General features: G+C 32.6%; 2 protein-coding genes across 4 annotated transcripts in view; one reads left to right on the top strand and one right to left on the bottom strand.

The window, feature by feature from the left end:
* Positions 1–11,205, top strand: part of LOC130645113 (gamma-tubulin complex component 4-like) — a 30,037-nt gene extending 18,832 nt beyond the window's left edge. For 2 of the 3 annotated variants that reach the window (XM_057450999.1, XM_057450991.1), the window contains exons 12-20: positions 1,298–1,422; positions 5,367–5,417; positions 5,608–5,713; positions 5,805–5,839; positions 6,327–6,493; positions 6,750–6,930; positions 8,074–8,208; positions 8,404–8,520; positions 10,012–11,205. In XM_057450999.1, coding sequence (XP_057306982.1) covers positions 1,298–1,422; positions 5,367–5,417; positions 5,608–5,713; positions 5,805–5,839; positions 6,327–6,493; positions 6,750–6,930; positions 8,074–8,208; positions 8,404–8,520; positions 10,012–10,146 — 1,052 coding nt within the window. In that variant the 3' untranslated portion in view covers positions 10,147–11,205. Of the gene's footprint in view, positions 1–1,297; positions 1,423–5,366; positions 5,418–5,607; positions 5,714–5,804; positions 5,840–6,326; positions 6,494–6,749; positions 6,931–8,073; positions 8,213–8,403; positions 8,521–10,011 lie in introns of all 3 variants that reach the window. The other variant, XR_008982682.1, reaches the window with a different exon arrangement.
* Positions 11,206–14,345: 3,140 nt separating this feature from the next.
* LOC130645100 (DNA topoisomerase 3-alpha-like) overlaps positions 14,346–19,761 on the bottom strand; it is a 51,891-nt gene continuing 46,475 nt past the window's right edge. Inside the window, exons 30-36 of the mRNA XM_057450968.1 lie at positions 17,804–17,868; positions 17,511–17,717; positions 17,325–17,387; positions 16,957–16,978; positions 16,281–16,322; positions 14,753–14,868; positions 14,346–14,601 (exon numbers count right to left, since the gene is read on the bottom strand). Coding sequence (XP_057306951.1) covers positions 14,763–14,868; positions 16,281–16,322; positions 16,957–16,978; positions 17,325–17,387; positions 17,511–17,717; positions 17,804–17,868 — 505 coding nt within the window. The 3' untranslated portion in view covers positions 14,346–14,601; positions 14,753–14,762. The remainder of the gene's footprint in view (positions 14,602–14,752; positions 14,869–16,280; positions 16,323–16,956; positions 16,979–17,324; positions 17,388–17,510; positions 17,718–17,803; positions 17,869–19,761) is intronic.

Raw genomic sequence — 19,761 nt, 5'->3', positions numbered from 1 at the left:
TTTTTGAAAAATATTATTTGTCGGAATATTGTTGAAAAAAATACACGCAAAAATTTTAGGTCAATAATTATTCAATTTTTAAATTTATTTAATATTTCTGTATACATACACAATACAATATAAAGAACAATCTGAATTTAATTTATAACATCAGGCATAAGCGACAACGAAGAAGAAACTATTTTTTGCTCCTTAAGTAGCTACACCTTTTATTACTGTTATAAAAACTTATTTTGCAAAATCAATTTGCTGAGTGATATTTTTAATTGGGCAGGGTAACGACATGCGGTTTCCTGATTTTTTTTCTTAACCGAAATATGCGATAAAGTTTTTGCAAAATGGTGTTACGCCTATACTCTTGTACGACACGGTTTACCTGTAAAGCGCTCAGCCTGGTGTTAACAATGGCTGTTTGCTGGGTTTTTATTTAAGGTGAGGTACCGTTTTTTTGCAAGGCGTGGTATAACGCCTATACAAATGTGCGACATGTTAACCTGAATGTTTAGCCCAGTGTCTCGTTTGGTTTTTAAACTTTCACAGGAAGTTTTCCTGTTAAATAAAGCAATGTTGCATGATTGCTTTTGCTATAACGAGGTAACAACAAAGTGTAAACTGTGTTTTTATTTTAGCTAAAGTTGAAGTGAAGTAATTTTTAGAAAAATATATTATACCCGAAACACTATATTGTTGTGTGCGCCTTACTTGATTTGCGACATACTGCATACCTGTACTAAACCAATTTTAATACAAACGTCATCGATTCAACCAAATTTGTTTGAGTGAAGACCCACCTTTACACAGTTAACGTTATATTTTTAAAATTATGAATTTCTTATTTTTAAAAATACGAAATTCGTATTACGTATTACGTATTTTTAGAAATACGAAATTCATATTTTTAGAAATACGAACTGATACGTTTTTAAAATGGTTTTCCTAGAGGGTATCACATTTACGAAGTTAAAAGAACAATAACCTTCCTTATATTAAATGACTTAACTAAGTTGTAATAAATGTCTTGGATTGCCCTAAAAGATTTTAACAACAGATTCTGTAATTGTCATTTTTTCTTCATTTTGTGTTTGTGTGGTATGATAAAAAAAGCATAATTTGTTTGAAAGGAGGGATCTAGACAGCAACGCAATATCAACATCTTTAAATTTATCTTAAATGTTGCTATAACAGCTATTTTTTATAGTCCTTTCTGAAGCTTTCTAGCATCCAGAAATAGCTTTATAAGGCTGTTTGCCCTAAAATTTGTAAACGAATGAATGAATGACTTGATTTAATACTTCAGGTAACTTACTGCAGGGTCGAGAAACTGAATTTTTGCAAACACTGCACAAACTTCAACAAGAGCAATATCTATCAATCCCCGCTTTAGAAGTTGAAATAGATAAAATCAAATCTTGTGTTGCTGAGGTAATTTCATGTTTAATTTTTTACCTTGTCTGTGTAATTCATTTAATTCACCCAGAGGGGAAGTTAACCCAAAACAAAATTGTACAAATTTTAGTTTCGGTTTATACTTTTAACAAGAAAAACTAAAAAACTCCCACTTTTTTTTTGATAATTTCGATCAAAACTTTGATCGCTTTAAAAGTAAAAAAACTGGATTATGACGTGTTAAAAAAGTTGTTCCCATAAAGAGAAAACTGCAAGGTTCAGTCTGAATAAACATAAACAAATTTTTAGATTTTTTTCTAATCTTATCCCTATTCTTCTTGGTATTTAATTTTTTTATGTGTTGTATTTACAGATTTTCTATCATCGGTATCTGAGTTAATTGTCATTTTTGAAACCCAATCACCTTCCTTGATTTCCGCCAGAGCCGCGCGGGGCGAAGTCTTTAAAATTGCCAGCAGAGAGTACAACATAGGCTAATTAGCTTCTAACTTTATAGATTTTAGATCGAAAAGGAACTAGAATTTGTTTGTCGTAACTATTAACTGCCTTTTTTTAAAGTTTACCTCCCACTTTAAAACAACGAAATATCACTCATACAACGTTGGTATTTTTGTCTCAGGTAATTTGTAAGAAATAGTACCCCTTTAGCTCGGCCCTTTAGTGCACTAATGAACAACGTAATGTAATAATTAAATTTAAAATATGAAGTGATTAACCATTTGAATATGGCCGAGTGACGCAAGTAGGGAGAATACGATCTTTAAGTTGATATTGCGTTTGAAACTGTCCTTAATTGTTGGTTTGTGGTTTTCCGTCTCGTAATTTTGCTGCAGCTTTTTTACCGTAGGACATATAATGTACTATCAACTCTCGTCTTCTTGTGAGCCTAGCTTTACTGTTTTTTGCTAGGTCTATTTTTTAGCTGGCTGACGTTAAAATATAAAAAAAATTTTGATATTCAGACGTTTTCATTAGACGTTAAAAAATTAAGTCCAATTAGCGCACCTACTTATCGCTAATTAACACCAGATGGAAACCAAGCCTTTGTGGCAAATATATCTAGACCAACGAGAAAGCAATAAACTGGGGCGGCGGGTAAGCTAGAGCTTAATAAATTTCGTTATGGAGTGATGCTATCATTAAAAGATGTTGTCAGTTAAACGTTACTTTGACTTTCATCGAACTTTAATAGCTTGATAAACTAATGTTTTTGCAGCTGAGCGCTTCAAAACAGTCACACCAAACATTGAAACCATCTTTACTAACTTGAAACACATCGGAGTTAATGCATGCAATTATTACCGATGCATATAAACGAATATGACCCGAACTACCCCCAAAAATGCGAGTCAGATCTTTGCTGAAAACCAACCTGCCTCTGAGCACAACAAAAATATGCTAAACAGTATAACATCGAAAAAAAAAATATGGAGGCTATTGACAAGATTCCAGAAAATATTCCTTTGTCAATGGTGCAAAAACTCCTTAGCCGCACTCAAATTGAGACTACATTTGAAAGTGTACCAACTTATGCAAATGAATATGCATCACCAGTTCTTTGCTCTGGTGCTCGGAAATCACCTGGTTTTTCTGTGTCAACTACTCCAACTAGCACCATAACAAGCACTCAAAAATAAGCGAAAAAATTCAAATGATATTGACAGCTGTCAATATTAATGGCTTAATGGCTTCCATCCAACGCGACTTAACACAAGTAACAACATTGCAGTCAAAAAAAGGAGGAAAGAGATCAAGATACTTTATTTTGTTTAAGTTTGGTACAGGAATTCAAGGTCCTAACAGCAAAGAATAAGAGACTGGCGAGAGTGAGAATCATACAAGTATTTTGTGATCTTCATGAAGATGATAATGAATGACATTACTTTTTAGACTTTTTAAATTTTTATTGTACTATATTTTCCAAGATTATTTATTTACAGCTACATACTTTTTTATGAGAACTAGTTTTTTTTCAGCCACAATATTATGCCCTTCTATCTAAGTTATTATGTACACTGTTCACGTATTCTGTTTGCCATGGGACTTGTCCTTTACCTTTACAAAAGAAATCTCTGAAATTCTCTCTGACTGTCTTTGCATCTCTGGAATAGTTGTTTGACCGAAGTTATTCTGAAAAGACACCATCCCCTCACACTGTGCAATATCACTTCTCCAAGAACCTAGCTGTGTTCCGCAATCAACTGTGGGGGCAGTATTGATAAGAAGATTCAAATTCTTTATTGCTCATTAAGTAATTGTGAAGAACAACGCATGCTTTTGTAACAACCTCCTCATTTGCAATAATTGGCCTTCGAAATATTTTAAATCTGGTTGCCAAAATTCCAAAAGTGTTCTCAATTATTCGCCTGCATCGCCACAGTCGTTAGTTAAATATACGTTCCTTTATGCCAAGTGCATCTCTTGAGTATGGTTTCATTAAATTGATTTTTAGAGAAATGCCTCATCACCAACAAAAACGTAAGGATAAACTTTCTCACTGTCCCAAATTTTCTCTGGATGTTTATATATATCAGTTTATTCTCAAGTATTGAAACACCAAGGCTGCTACTCAAAAACACCCCTCCATCACTATTTCTACCAGAATCTCCAATATCCACCATGGTGAATTGATAGTTGGCATTGCTCACGGCCATTAAGACTATAGAGTGTTTTGTAATTGGAAAACATGAGCCTGCATTAATACGTGTTTTTCATCGATAGCACCAAGGCAGTGGTTAAATTGCCACTTCGTTTCAAAATCATTAGCGATTCGCTTCCACTGTTCCTCTGTTGCAGGACATGGCAATTATTAAGGCATTAAAACATCCCATATTACAACGGTTGTTTCGTTTATGATTCGTCCAATACTGGTGGGACTTATACGAAAACTAGCTGCTATCGTGACTTGTGCATCACCGGTAAATATATAACGTAGCGTAACGCTTAAACGTTCGCTCGGACCAATTGACTCCCTCTTTTTGGATGACTTTTGTATGTACGTTCCCATTTGTTGAAGAAGATGTTCGTATTAAGTAGGGTTCATATGGAAATATTGAAAAAACAGAGCATGGTCATGAAGCTTCATTTCTATTATAAGCAAGTGAAATTCACCTTTCTTTTTTCTTTCTTTATAAATTTGACGAGCCCACATGCTTTTCTCACATCTCTTCTTCTTCAAGCGATTTCGAAGTAATAAAAGTTTTTTTGTTGTTACACTTAATCGCGCCATATTTGTTTACTTTATGCATTGAAAAAGTGCGCCAGAAATGAAGTGGAAATTACTGGCAGAAAATTTTCATTCTTTTCTGTTCCGTTCCCTTTCCTTTCCATTCCCTTTCCGTTACGTTCCGCGGAAAATTTTCTTGAAGTGGAAAACGGCCTTTAAGCTTGTTTCGAAAATTTTTTGTAGTAAACAAACTTAAGCATAGCTTTTTGTATGCATACAAAACAATATATATTATTTTTTTGGTTAATTGACTTCCATAAATTGTTCCAGTGTCATTCAGTTTGGTTGTATAACTTTGCAACATAGCCTTATCTAACTGCTGTTTTACTCATAATAAATAAAAATGTATGTTATATAACATTTAAAACTGGGTATAATACTTTAAAGAAATAATTAGTTTGACAGCCAGAAGCTTGTTCCAGTATCCCCTTTGTCTTTGAACACTTTTTTACCATTATTGTTGTCCGATCTCAGACTATCAATGAAAAATGCATTTCATAAAAACAGACAATTCTTCGAAGCAAAACAGGAGCTGGTTTACCAAGAAAACACAACATTCTAAGAACTAAGTCATATTGTTTTCCTGATTTTTTGAATTAGTTGATCAAATATCAACAATAATGTTTGGGTTAAATTCCCTATATATAATATAGAATAATCTCTCCCTTTGATTTTTTTCTTATTCTACAGACGGTTCTGCTCTAGATAAAGTTTTATAATTCTTTCATCTTAGCAATTATGGCGGTTAGTAGTTGAAGAAGCAGATTTAATTAAACATCTTAAGGTAATGAAAAAAATTTTCCATAATGAAAATTTGTGATAAAATTAAAACATGGTATGTGATAGCGATAGAGGCAATTTATTTGAACAGAAAGTGCATGAAAACACGAATATGTTATATCTGATGCGTGTTAGGCTTGCGTGTGTATAAAATTATGAATTATACCTACTTAATACAAATTCTTTTTTTGCAGTATTTAAAGGAGATGTATTTGCTAGGACGCGGTGAACTTTATCTAACATTTATTGACCACGCACACAACATGATGAAAGGACCACCGTCAAATACTGTAGCTTATGGTAGGATTGTTGATTTAATGATTAATTTTATTAACATTATTTATTGTTATTTACTGTTATAACACACCCCCTAATTTTTTCGTATGTTTAGATATAAATGCTGCGTTTAAACAGAGTTTGGCTAAGGTAAACATTTATAAAACGATACATCATAACATCAAAAAAGATTGGCACGAGATTTCCAACACTTTTCATGTTCTAACCTTGCACTTTTCATGTTCTAACCTTCTAACTTTTTGTAGCAAAATGCCACAGCAATATAGATGTATAAAAATGCATCATATGTATTACGCCGTTTATATGATCGTATTTGTATTCTTACTGATTAAAGTTAAGCGAGAGGGGAAACAAGGTTGCATAAAGCTGGCTCAATCTATTAAGTTATATAGTTATAGAAGTAGTGAAAAAGCAAGAAAAACTGCGAAGAGGTCGACTTCGTGATCGCTTGTAGCTAATATGTATTTAAATTTTGTTTAATGCTAACAACTTGGAATTTTATTTGAGCGTGGTACTTTTCTATGAACTTCACAAAATATTACCAATAGAATAAATCGTTAATTTTATTGATACAATGCAAAGTTTTGCAAAAAAAACTCATTTTTTTTGTTTTTAGATTCTTAGCTACAGCGATGAATACGAAGCATTGTTTGAAATGATGCTTGATACAGTTGATAATGAGAGAGATGGAGGTTTTTTGAAAACCAGTTGGGATTATTTAAAAATATCTTATTCACCACCCTGGCCTCTTCACCTACTATTTACTCCTAATGTTATGGAAAAGTTAGTTTTTTACTCGATTTTATAGCCTATGGCTTAAAAATGCATTATTGGATTCTTTCGACTACGCGTGTCCCACGGAATATTGTCCTAAGAAGCAAAAAAACCTTTTTTCATTATTCATTTTTCCTGTTTAAAATTTTCTGTCTCGAACACTTTTCTACTTTTCTAAAATAGTTGCTTGTAGGTTTGAGACAGCCTGACTGCTTCATCATCTTTGTTTTGGAGATATACGCCTATTCAATGTCTCTGTTTTTAGATACAATACATTGTTTATGTTTTTACTGAAAGTTCGTCGAACCCAGATCGAACTTCAAAATGTATGGGCTTTACAAATGTCTTCGAAAAGGTCAGGAAAGACAAAGAGCATACCTAGTATTACATGGGGGCTTAGAAGACAGATGGCATTTTTTATAGACAATCTACAATATTACTTGCAGGTACAACCAGTACCTTTTTTAACATGCTTTTGTTTTTGACTTAAGCACTAATAAATGTGCATCATGAAACCTAGCCAAAATAGTGATTTAATGGGATAAATTTTCGCGGGGATTAAATTTCGCGCATTTCGCGGATTTGGGTACTATCCAAGAAAATATTTCCCTTCGAAAATTTGGAATCAGGCCATCCGCAAAAATTGTCCCCGCGAAAATTTTGAAAAATTGCTTGATTAAAATTTTAAATTTAAATTTTTCTTTGTTTTCAAAGTCCCTAAGGCTTCTTTTTTTTGTAGGCCTAATTTTTCAACCGAGTACTGAAGATGAAAATATAAGAGAAAAGTGACAAAGGTTTCGAATCAATTGACCCTTTCAAGGATATCGATCCTTTGCTCCCAGCTTCTAATGCAGATGATCAACCGAATTTGAGTTCTCTTTCCAGCTTTACGGATGAACAATTGAAAGTTCCTTACATCTCCCACGAAATGAAATGTGGATGTAACGGAAGGAGAATCACCTTTTTTGAATTCAATCGTTTCGTTTTTTATCTAGTTGTGTTTATTCTACCCGTAGTTGATATGTTCTACCTGACGTTATAGTTGAAAGAGCTTTGAACTAAAATGCAAAACTACATTTTGTCTCGGTCGGTGTAGAAATGACAGGTGTAACGACGGTCGATGAGACAGTGCCATTCGGCCCCGAACCATTTTTTACAACTTTTTTTTTCAAAAGTTGCTATTATGACGTCATCCGCGAAATTAAGTTCCCGCGAAAAATTAAAACATTCCTCATCCGCGAAAATAAGTCCCCGCGATATGCTAAAATTTCGCGGAAAAGCACAACCGCGAAATTTAATCCCCGCAAAAATTTATCCATTAAAGTACGTTAGTCTTTTAAGTGAAAGTAAATACATAGGGGTATCCACAAAAAAATCAGTGGATGAAATCACAAAAGAAAAACCACAAAACAATATTCAGCAAAAGTTTCCATACTGTCGACAAACAAATTTTTAATTTGACATTCAGATGATAAAGTTAGGTCGATTTCATGTTTTAGGCATCCGAAGAGGTGAATGAATAGTTGCATTTTTCAAATTCTATTTAACCATAACCTCTTGATAGCTTTTATTTATTTTTTGTTTTATAGGTGGATGTACTAGAATCTCAATTTACTGTCTTGTTAGAGAAGATCAAGAAAACGCACGATTTTGAAAGTATACATACATCACTTGACTTTTTTCTTATTTCGATGCTAATGCAGTCCTTCATCTCAATGAAACCAGTACGTAAGTTTTTCTTTTTTTTTTCAAATTTATGTTAAATAATACATGTCAAAAAAATGTTGTGGCTTCGTAATCACAAGTTTCGTGGTTTGCTCCACAGCGCTCGTATGTTTAGCAAATGCCTTTACCTTTACCACACCATTTTAAATTTTACTTTTACGTTATTCAAGCTAGGACATGTGTTTTATTTTTAGGTTCTTTCTATCCTTTTAAAAGTGATTAACATATGTATGTCATTCTGCCAGCTAGTTTCTCAAAGCTATACACATTGGGCGCAAATGGAAAACGAGAAAGTCAAAGAATTATCAGCGGTATGAGCATTTGCTTGATGTAATAATCAATATTTGTTGAAGCCCATGGAAAAACCACTCCCAGAAACTTTCTTAAATTTATCGTGCTTCTTATCATAAAACAGTTTACGATCAATTGATTGACTTACCCTGTATAATAATATACAACAAAGCATTTACGTTCCCTGATGTTTAAAACTCGTCACGACATACAATAAAATTCCCAGCTTATAAAATCTCTTTATTTTATGACTTATTTTATGATTTGTTCTAGCCAATTAAAAATTTAAGAGAGTCCCAACGACCTCCAACGACCCATAATATCAATCCAACGAACCCCAACGACCCATAATATCAATCCAACGAACCCCAACGACCCATAATATCAATCCAACGAACCCCAACGATCTAATTTTTTGGTCAAAAGATTTAAATAAGCTACTACTATCAAAACAAGTTCGAACTACTCAAAATACATTTCGTCGTGCATTCATTCATCAACCATATTTGATTTCTAACTGAGAATGCAGCAAAAAACCTTGTTGTCTTTTTCATCCAACCTTATCACTAATTTGTTGAAGGTTTTATTTTTCGATCCATGATGTTTTAGTAGCATAAAAGTTAAAAACATTGATGTTGGACCGTAATGATCCTAAACTTGTTTAAATAGGGAATTTTAATCTTTTATTTTTATTCTGTTTTTATTTTTTTGAAAGTTTTACAAAAAACCTTTCTATTTTAAAAAAATTTTTGTACAAAAAGTCATGGGTAATTTATTATTGCACATATTATTGTATTGTAAGTCTTTTAAGAAAACGGCGTAACACTATTTATTCGTTTTTAAATTTTTATATTATTATAACATGAAAAATTCATTGAGACTTAGTATGTTATTATTGTGTTCCTAAATTTTGGCCAAATATGTAGTTTTTAATAATTTTTAATAATTCGGTGCCTGTGTGTTAATTTTTCCAGGGGTCTTTTCACAAGCGAACAAAGGTGCACAAAATTCTTGCATGAACTACGAAAATTAGTTGAATAAAATTAAGTAACTTCAGACCTAGATATTGAATACACTATCAACTTGAGATCTGACTAAAACACTATCAACTTGAGATCTGGTCAAAGACCACAAGTTGTTGATAGCAAAAATCGTATATATTTGATTTCAAATTTTTTTATGCCCTATCTCGCACTGAAATCTCACTTCAAGAATCTCCATTAAAAAAGGAACTGATTGGAACAGACAAATTTGCTTTCTGATATGTGGTTGGTTAATGAACTTTTCCTTTTTTATTCAAACTGAGAGTTGAAATTTTTTCAACTTTTCTTGCGGACAAACGAAAGAATAATTTAGCCACTCAAATTTTAATATTTTTTCCGTTCGTTTTCGATTTGCAGTTAAGTGGGAATTCTCCTTAAGCGAAGTTTTTCTGGTTTAATTCACAACAAGACAACGAGAAACATCAGTCCCTTTTAATACGAGTATACTTTTGTTTTTTATTATTTCAGGAATTCAACCGGCAAACTGTATTGCTATTTAAAGTGTTGTCAAGCGTCCGCTCTCATTCAACTTCTCCTCATTTATCACAGCTGTTACTTCGAGTAGACTTCAACAAATATTTTACTCGAACTTCTTCAAATTAATTTTTTGACGAAAAGTTGTATGAAGCAATCTGAAGAAGAAAAGAAAAGAACTCGTGTCGTCATTTAGAAGAGCAATAGTAAATTTATCCTTTAGATATTAATCTTAAAGTTTTGTTGGGAAAATTTGTGAAAGTATAGGTACGATTACAAATTTTTAGGTCATTACGACGAAATTCTTTCCGTTAATCGAATTCTTCTCATAATTGCTATCGACCTATCTTTCATGGAAGTGTCATTTGAATGTTTTGTTTTTTGAAAGAAAAAACTTATCAATCAGACAAGATGGCAAAGAGCATAGCTTAAAAGTGCTTTAATTTTTAGAAATCCAAACGTCTCTTTCTCTAGTTCGTTTTTTTTTTTTGGGGGGGGGGGGATTTAAATTAAAGAGGGTAACTTTATAGAATTATGGAATAAAACGACAGGATTAGCTTCCTTGCCCCAAGGATCTTTTGGTTCGTGAGCACAAAAATGCTTAGAAATACTGGGCATTTTTTAAATTCCTAAGTTAATGCAAAAATGCAAGGGAATCAAATGCGACACTTGCCTCAGTAGCAAAATCCTGAGCGAAAAAAAGTCGCGAATTTGAATTTTTGTAGATAAAAGCAAAATAATATTGCTGATTTCACTCCATTTAAAAACCATATGACGAAGTAGACTCTTTGTCTCAGTTATACCTCGGATGAGATTTTCCTTTTCAAGCAATATTTTTTTACTAGTGCTGTAGCGGTTGCTAGTGTTTGCGTATTCAAGAGGAAACAATTAAAATCCTTTTATTTCAACACTCTTGAAAAAAGCTAATAAAGTATAAAGTCCAAAATATATAACTAGTGATGTAAATTTAAGGAAAAAAGGAAAAAAAACAGTTTTTTTCAAGAAAAATATTCTTGAAATTAACTTCTTTAATATATCTTATACGGTGTTGTGTCATTTATTGCTTTTTTAGTCTGCCCCCGTCGTCTCTTTTTGCGCATACTTTTTTTCTTGCCAGTAGCTTTTACGAAACAATTAAGAGAACACGTGTATATAGTTGTTAAACAAAAATACAATTTAAACAAGAAATTCCGCGTATTCTTTGCTTTATTCTGGCAGTACACAGACTATTTGGAGCCCTCGGAGAGATATTTGTATTATATGTGGAATTTAGTGTTGGTTTACAGTCGTATTAAAGGGCACTCTAAAAGCTTGTTTACTTACAGTTTACATTGTTCGTTGATAAGACATCCTGTAATAATAACGAAGATTATGACTTAGAGAAAGCTTAGAATCGGATAATTCTCTTCATGAAAAAGACTTCACAAAGCTACAGCCACACGACTTCGAACCACTTGTGTCTCACACAAGGGAGAAATTAATAATGATGCAAAGTGACGAGGTGTCTTTTACTGATTCAAAGCAACGTTCTTAGCAAAATATTTTCGTTTTAAAGAAATAAAAAATATATTTAATCGCTTTTTTTAACATTCTCTTTTCGTCAAAAAACTTTTATCATTTGCTTTAGTAAAAAAAACTTTCTTACTTTACAAGCCAATTTATTTTTATTTCACAATTCAGCAATATTTTTCTTCCGCACGCGTTTTTTTGCGCACAAATGCACACAAATTTTTTTCACAGACGGGATTCTGTGAAAACTTATTTCTTTACACTTCTCTAATCGATTGGTACATCGAAATGCAGAGCAACTAACCATTTTTTAAAGATTTAAACGTAAATTACATACAAAAAGCGATTTAATGTAAGCTATAGGTCTTAACCCTATTCGGTCGGGGGGGGGGGGGGATTCCGCCCCCCTGACGGTTTTTGTTTAATAACTCATTATTGCTATGTTACATGGCTATGATACTTACTGAGTTTCAATATTTATCTATTAGACACCTGCATGGCAAATTTTTAGGTCCCATACCTTTCAGAGGCTTTGATATTGGCTATTACTCGAAACAACTCCAAAAAATCTCTATGAAATACTTATAATGGGGAAAATTTAATAACTTCTGTTAGGATTATCCTTAGAACTTACACTTGCAATACAACTTTGTTTTACTATGAAGAATCATTTTGCATAATTTAGACACGTGATTAATCCGATTTCCCGATGTTATCGGATTTTACCCGAAAATCGGAAAAAACGGATTTTTGGCAATTTTTATGCGATCCACGTAAAAACCAAAAAATATGTTAAATAACTTCTATTTAGCTTTCAAAAACTTCAAACAGAATGCAAAAATTCGCTCTGGAACAAAAGTAATTAAATTTTAAGCACATAGTGGCATTTTAAACAAATTTGAAGCTTCTGATGACGTCACAGAAAATGTGCTGACGCATGCAAAAATTTATTGTTGCCATTTTGTTCCTTTTATGACGTACTATAAGCGTGCCAAGTTTGATTCAATTTGAACAACTCTATAAAAAGTTATTGAGGGGGACCACCACTCCCCCGTCATAGTATGTTCGAAAAACCCCGGACCAAATAGGGTTAACATGAACGTTCTCTGTGCTCGCCTAAATTTTCTGCACCATGTGATGTCATTATTTATAATCGGCTCCAGTCCTAAATGAAATCGCGCCTGTCTGTTTTTTTATGAGAAAAAATTGAATTTGCGAAGGCTTGTACAACAATTTTAAATAAGGAAAACAAGTAAAGTAAGTTTTTCTTGATTTCTTATGCTTTTCTGAGTACGTATAAAAGAAAAAAGAAAAAAGTGATTTTTACTGGAGTTCCCCTTTAATTAATCCACCGCACGTTTATTTGCTGTCAAAAAATTAACGTGCGATGAATTTATTTGTTTTTTTACAAAAATTAATCATGGCGAGCGTTGCAAGCAAAACAAAACAAAGAAGCGCTCTTACTAAAGTTAGAGAAAACTTTTCGAAAAGCAGAGGTATCAATGGATAAATTTGAAAGCGAATCATCGTAATTCAGCTGAGAAATGTAATTACTTTTAGTGATATCTTGGCAGCAAGAATTCAAGATGTTAAAATTTCAGACGAGGACATTGTGGCTTTACTAGTTGAAGAAGACAGTACAGATTATTATTATTATTATCATTATTATTATTATTATTATTGGTGGTGACGTCAAGGATTTTTCACCGCGTGGGTAATTTAGGTAAGTTTCCTGTTTGCTGACGTTAGCACAATTTTCCAAGCCTTATATCTCATTAACCGTTCGTACATATGATCCTATACATTATTTTGATCAGCGCTTTAATCTCTACACATTACAAAAGAATAAAGTAAATTTCACAATTTTGGGGGTATCTACACTACTGACATCAGCAAAACAACAACCTATTTTCCATTGTCCATCTCCTTAACTGGATTTTTTCACGGGCCTTATCGACTACTTGTTAAATAATCTGCTATCAATACATTATCATTTTCCAGATTCGCTTTTCTAGTTATTATTATTATTATTATTATTAAACAATATTTATACAGGTTTATTTACACTATTTTTTTTGAGAGACGTATGTTAAACATTAATGAATTCAAAGAAACAAGAAACTACGTCCGTTGTCACCACACCGAGTACGAGTAAACACATAGTCAAACTTCCAAGATTAGAAAGACAGCCTCAAAACTGGCAGTGTTCTATTGATAGCCTAGAGTGCGCCGTCGACAGAAATAAAGATTTAGCCGACGTACAGAAGATGACTACGAAAATATACAAATGTTAGTATGAGAACCGAGGTCGATCCCGAGCTAAAAATTGTTTTGCGGATAAAGGGAGCCAATTTTTGAAAACGTGTGAACGTGTATGCGGTTTAATTATAAAGGCATCACGAATAAGCTTTATACACATGCATGAATTGAGTTTGAGCCATGTCCTTCAGAAGTACACAACATACATGGTTGTGTTGAGAGAAAGATAAAAGAAATAAAGTTGTATTTGAAAGGACATGACTACGTCTACGACGACGTCATCAAAACTTTAAAGGCAATTATCTTTTGCATAATTCTTCTGCCCTATTGGACATAAACACAGTCTTAACAACTAGTTATTGATAAAAAAAATGCATATCTATATTGCTCCTTACAGGCTCAGCGTATTATTAAATTCTGACAATAAAGTAATTTTTGCTAGTGTCTGTTAATTGAAAAGGACACAGTTGGAAAAAGTACATTTCGTATTAAGAAAAAATATCGCTATAAGAAACAACAACGGCTTAGGGTTTCTTTATTGACAAAGAAGGAAAAAGAAATTTTGTTTTTGTACATTATATTACAAATTGTGGAAAGATAAGTTTTTACACGATATTTAAGCCCAGAAGACTTAAAGAATATATATACATATTTTATTGTAGATTACTCTCAGTGACTATGTAATTGACGGATAAGTGAACTTAACACCGTAGCTGGCCATAAATCGCAACTCTAAGGTGAAGTTAGCACCGTAACTGGTCGTAAACCGCAACTCTAAGGTGAAGTTAGCACCGTAACTGGTCGTAAATCGCAACTCTAAAACAAACATATTTATATATTTCCAGACTGCTTGTTTATGATAGGCTCGCAAAATTACACCTAGAGTATGTTGCAGCTTGGAGGAAAGAATACGTATTCTTTCCTCCAAGGTTGCAGAAGAGAGTGGGAACGATGAAAGTAACTTCACCTTTCTATCTTCACTCGCCATCAACCCATTGAAAGAAACCACACTGTTGATCTCGTCCTTTCTTACAACAGTAGAACTGTCGTCCCTTGTTCGCCCCATCTTTCGAGACGGTACGCCTGATAAAAATAAACAAATGCATTTATGGTTGCTCTCTTAGTTAAACCTGCATTTGATGTTTTTATTAAAAGGTAAAATTTACATCCTGAATCCTACTACAAAATCACCTAAATATTGTTTTATTTAAATTATGATTGAAAAGGTTAGTTTCATCTTATCATATTAATACAATAATAACCGATTACCCCGGGCTGTACCGCAAAATATTTTTTTTCTTTTTTTTTTCTTCTTTAAAAACCCGTATTGCCTGCTTGCAAAATCCAGACGGTTAACAATAGTTTATAATAATTAGTCCACAATATTTTCCACAACGAATATTTTGTTAAAAGAATTTCTGCTGGTAATAAAATGACTGCAAGTTATTTTTGTAACAGAAGGATGAAAAATTTCACTATTTACCCCCGCTTTTTTCTTACTAAAAATACATTTTAATAATGTTGAAGAATGGAATTTATGTGAGAAGTGACATGCAATGAATTATTTCATGGTTAAACCAGAACGTTTAAAAAAATGTACAATTTAAAGCGATAGCTACAGCGGATATACCTTCATGTTTATTAGTATTTAAACTTAGCGTGGCCCACAAGCTTATTGCCTGGTAATCAAAGTTGGGCAAATTCAATAAAAGTGATATATTCGATAACAAAGTAATACAGGATGAAGTATTCCATTTCTTTTAAATATGTGTGCTAATTTAGCTTAAGAGATCTCCTATGACGCTGAACAATACTGTCTTCTGTTCAGCTAATCGTGAAACTAAACATGTGAAATTCCAGATTTAAATATTACAATTTTAGACATTTTAAAAAAAATACTGACATAACAAATTGATATTCTTCATGCTTGAATGGAGAACACAATTTTTTGTAAGAATCATCAAGCTCAATTTTAGAATTTAAAAAATGTTTGAAAAATAATTCATAGTTCAAAAATCAAATAATCAGAAAATGTAAATCAGTTTAACATCTATCGAAAAAAATTTACGGCGTAGATGTAATAACATTGTAGTGTAACTGATCGTGCATATTTTAAAAACCTGTTGCAAATTGCTTTTTTTATTACATATTTTCCTCGTTTTTTTTCAACCATGAAATGTCATTGCATTTTTTAAGTTTTGACTAAAGTAATAGATGAACTATTTTCAACGTTTTGTAAGAATCATGAGACGCAAAACATAAAGTACCATATATCAGAAGAATCTTTATCATAGCTGGCCAATTTTTTTTGGAAGTGGTTCACATTCGGGTGTGTAAGAATTGTCCGTTTAAATTACTTACTTTCGAACAGGCAAAAAAGAAAAAGAAAAAAAAATAGGCAGGGAAATTAAAAATCATCAACGCGCTAAGAATGTTTTCTCCCGAAGTTTTTGTGGAATTTTATAATGACTTCATTTGACATAAACACAACATACTTTATTGCTTCTTGGTTGCAGTTACACCGAGAAATTCCACCACTAAAAATCAATTCAACAGATTTATTCTGAAATAATACACTAGGTCCCTCAAGACATAGAGATAAGGGGAGCCTTGACTGATGTACAACCAGGAGTATAAACTGTTTGATAAATAAAATTTTTTTTTGCGATATTCAGCTTTGTTTTTTAATGAAGTTAGTTTTACTTGGACAGCAAAAATGTTTCCAGGCGCTCAAAAACTTAAACAAAAATGTTTTAACGCAGTAAAATATTCATGTTTACGTAAATATTAGAAAAAATGTTATTTAAAACCGAATGTAAAAAAGTTGAATATTAGAATTTTGTTCTTTTTAACTGCAGTATATGAATGCTGTGCAATGACTAAACTTCGTTTGTACTATTTGATAGCTGTAACGTAAATTTATTAACCAAATTTCGCCTAACACTAACACACAGTCATATTTTTGCTTTGATGATCTGCCTATCATACATTTTATCTCCGATACGCTGGCCTCGGCAAATCATCACAAGTAAGAAACAGTAAGGCAACAAAATTTGTCTGCCAAAAGTAAAGTCTGGTTGTTCGCCAAACAACAAAAAGCAAAACATAACCTAAACTAAACAAAAAAGGAAACAACAAAAAACACAACGCGTTAGACAAATCACAAATTACCTCGATGTCTTTACTTCCGTCCCTAATAATAAAATTTATTACACAATAGTGCATTCATTTACTTGGTGAACTGTCTACAAGAAGGCCTTTAATGGTAATCAAAGCTTGTCAACATATCACGTCATTTCGCTTTATGAATAAAAAAAAGTGATTAAAGAGAACGGTTAAAGAGCCCTCTCTGTTATTAAACTGCTTTGCATTTGCTCCAACGAGTCCCGAGGTTGGATACAATTTTGCGATTTTGACCTAGCCTTTAGATTTTGTCATACATCTTTATTAGAAAAATATCTCACATTTGTCTACAGTATTTTTCCATTAATTTTCATGAGCAACATATACGTAAAAGAAAAACCAAAGAAAGTTCCTACCAGTCGCCCATAAAAAGAAATTACATTGCTTATTTGACTGGCCGCATTTATAAAATTGTCGTCCTAAAATAAGACAAAGATGAAAAAAAGTTAATGCAGCATGATAGCCCCTTTCAAAGAAGAAAATGTGAACACAGACAACCACGTTGCATCTACAATACAAATACTCAATACAAATGTATCTACCTGCGTTGGGACCTTTTTTTGTAGTTAGCTTCAATGCAGGTACAACACAACTGCAGACAATCACATTGTCACCATCATCTTCCCCGTCTTGTCCTGACGTTCCACGATTGTTGGGAGCAGGTTGACCTCTTGCGTTTGTGGAGTTACTACCCTTACGGCGGGTGTTGTCCCTAACTGTCTGTGTTGCATTGCGATGTGGTAGTGCATCTGAAGATGTTATAACAAGTTGCAGAGCATTAAGACAAATAGAGTTTTTCACATAAAAATACAGTTTAAAAAGTACTAATACGCACCTTTTCTATTCAAGTTAAGTATTTCATTCAGCATTTCATCGCATCCACCAACACAACCGCTATACCTAAAAATATTACGCAATTTGCACTCTATGTTCGATCCCCAATCATAACTTTATAAAGCTTACAATCAGAAGTGCAATATCAATTGGATCCGACAAAAAATACAACAAAAATGCAAGGCAGTAATTCAATGCAGCGGTAAATAAATTATGTAAATAAAAAGAAAATAAACGATTCTTCCACACTAGTAAAATTAATATAATCCTAGTAGAAATATAACCCTTCACTAAATAATCTAGAAAGACGCTTACTAAACATAATATGAACTGAAATAATTTCAAACATTGTGCCCTAACAATAAAACACTTCCAACACATACTGGTAAAGGGACTAAAGCTTTTACGCTTTTTAACATTCCCTGGAAGGTTGAAACAACTGGCAGCGTCATATAAAAACGTGCGCAATTCAAACGTTCAACTACATACTCTTATTAATAAGTATTCCGCAACTTTGGTTGTGCAGTGATCTTAACTGTAGTTTGAGATATAATGGCCACATTTGTAATATAATGCCTTGACAGTGCTGAAAGAATAGATCATTCTTTCTTTTATTGGTAACCATTTTACACAAATTTTGTAATTTCTCCAAACGTTTAACTTGGTAGTGTGGAGCATTGTAGAATACTACCTTACCATATCCATTTTTAATGATGGTATAAATGCGATTGTTCCAAGATAAATAGCACTCTCTCTTTCTCCAAGTACTTATTATTTCATTAAATTGCATAAGTAGTAGCGTCGTGAAGTTTATGCTTTGTGGATAGTTGCTTAATAGATAACAGCATGGTTTTTGTTTTATTTGGGTGAGAATAAGATTTTGTTTTTGCAGGATTTCTAGGTCATTTTTTTAGACTAACAGTTCTGTAAAGTAGTACATTTATAAAAGGCGGTGTTATCAGCATGCCGTAGATACGAAGTTAAACACATCGGATACGTGCAGATTAATAAGAATAGGGCTGAGTATACTTGCTCGAGCCATATAAAAAAACCAATAGATTGGACATCTTATCGTATATCTGCACATACTGATAAATAACTATGTATAAGTTTTAAAAAATTCTTTGAAAATCTGAGCTTACTCATTCCTTTGATCAGCGATTCATATTTGACAGTGTCACAGGCTAATAGAATAATAAGTCATTACTGAAATAGTGACTTCTGGTAGCTTTGATAATTTCATTTCGTAATTTTAGTAAAATGGTTGTTGTTAAGTGACTTTTTCTAAAGCCAGATTGTGTAGATTGACAAGTCGTGTTTTTTTCAATCTGGAAGGAAGAAAAAAAGAAGAGAAACAACTATTTTCTGTATGCTTTAAATGTATTGAATTTTCTATTGTTTTTAATTTCAAAAGAATCAGTGCGTGAGGTGCTCGACCGAGTCTTTTTTGTGAGAAGTTGATCAAGTTCTAAATCTCCTTTGATATGGACTTTCTTTATTCTGTAGAAATCTGGCTCTAACACATCGCTGTTGAGTAAAAAATATTCGTAAAGCTGGAATATTAGGCTTTTTTACAAGCTAGAGAATATCTGACTGATAATATGAAAAAGTACTAATAAAAAGGGGCCGGCAGAGGGCCGAATAAATGTGTGGAAGATTAATGTTTATTTTTAACTAATATTTAACTAAAATAATAAGTTCCAACACAAGAAGTCGTTTTAAAATGAAATATAAACTCCCTTTTTTGTTTACTTTCGTTGGTAATTATGCAGCTGTAATAACATAATTACATACTACAATGATATTGCGAATTCGGTATATTTACTACTTACAACTGAACACAAAAGTAGAGTTTCAAATGTAAAATAGATGTTTCTACATAACCATGGCACACATCCGAATAGGCCTAATATACTTTTTTAAAAATACTTTATCACAACTTCGTTTAAATAAGAACAT

Source organism: Hydractinia symbiolongicarpus, chromosome 1 (genome assembly GCF_029227915.1).
Source record: "Hydractinia symbiolongicarpus strain clone_291-10 chromosome 1, HSymV2.1, whole genome shotgun sequence".
In the NCBI taxonomy this organism is placed as follows: Eukaryota; Metazoa; Cnidaria; class Hydrozoa; order Anthoathecata; family Hydractiniidae; genus Hydractinia; species Hydractinia symbiolongicarpus.
This window is presented reverse-complemented; position numbering and strand designations above follow the sequence as displayed.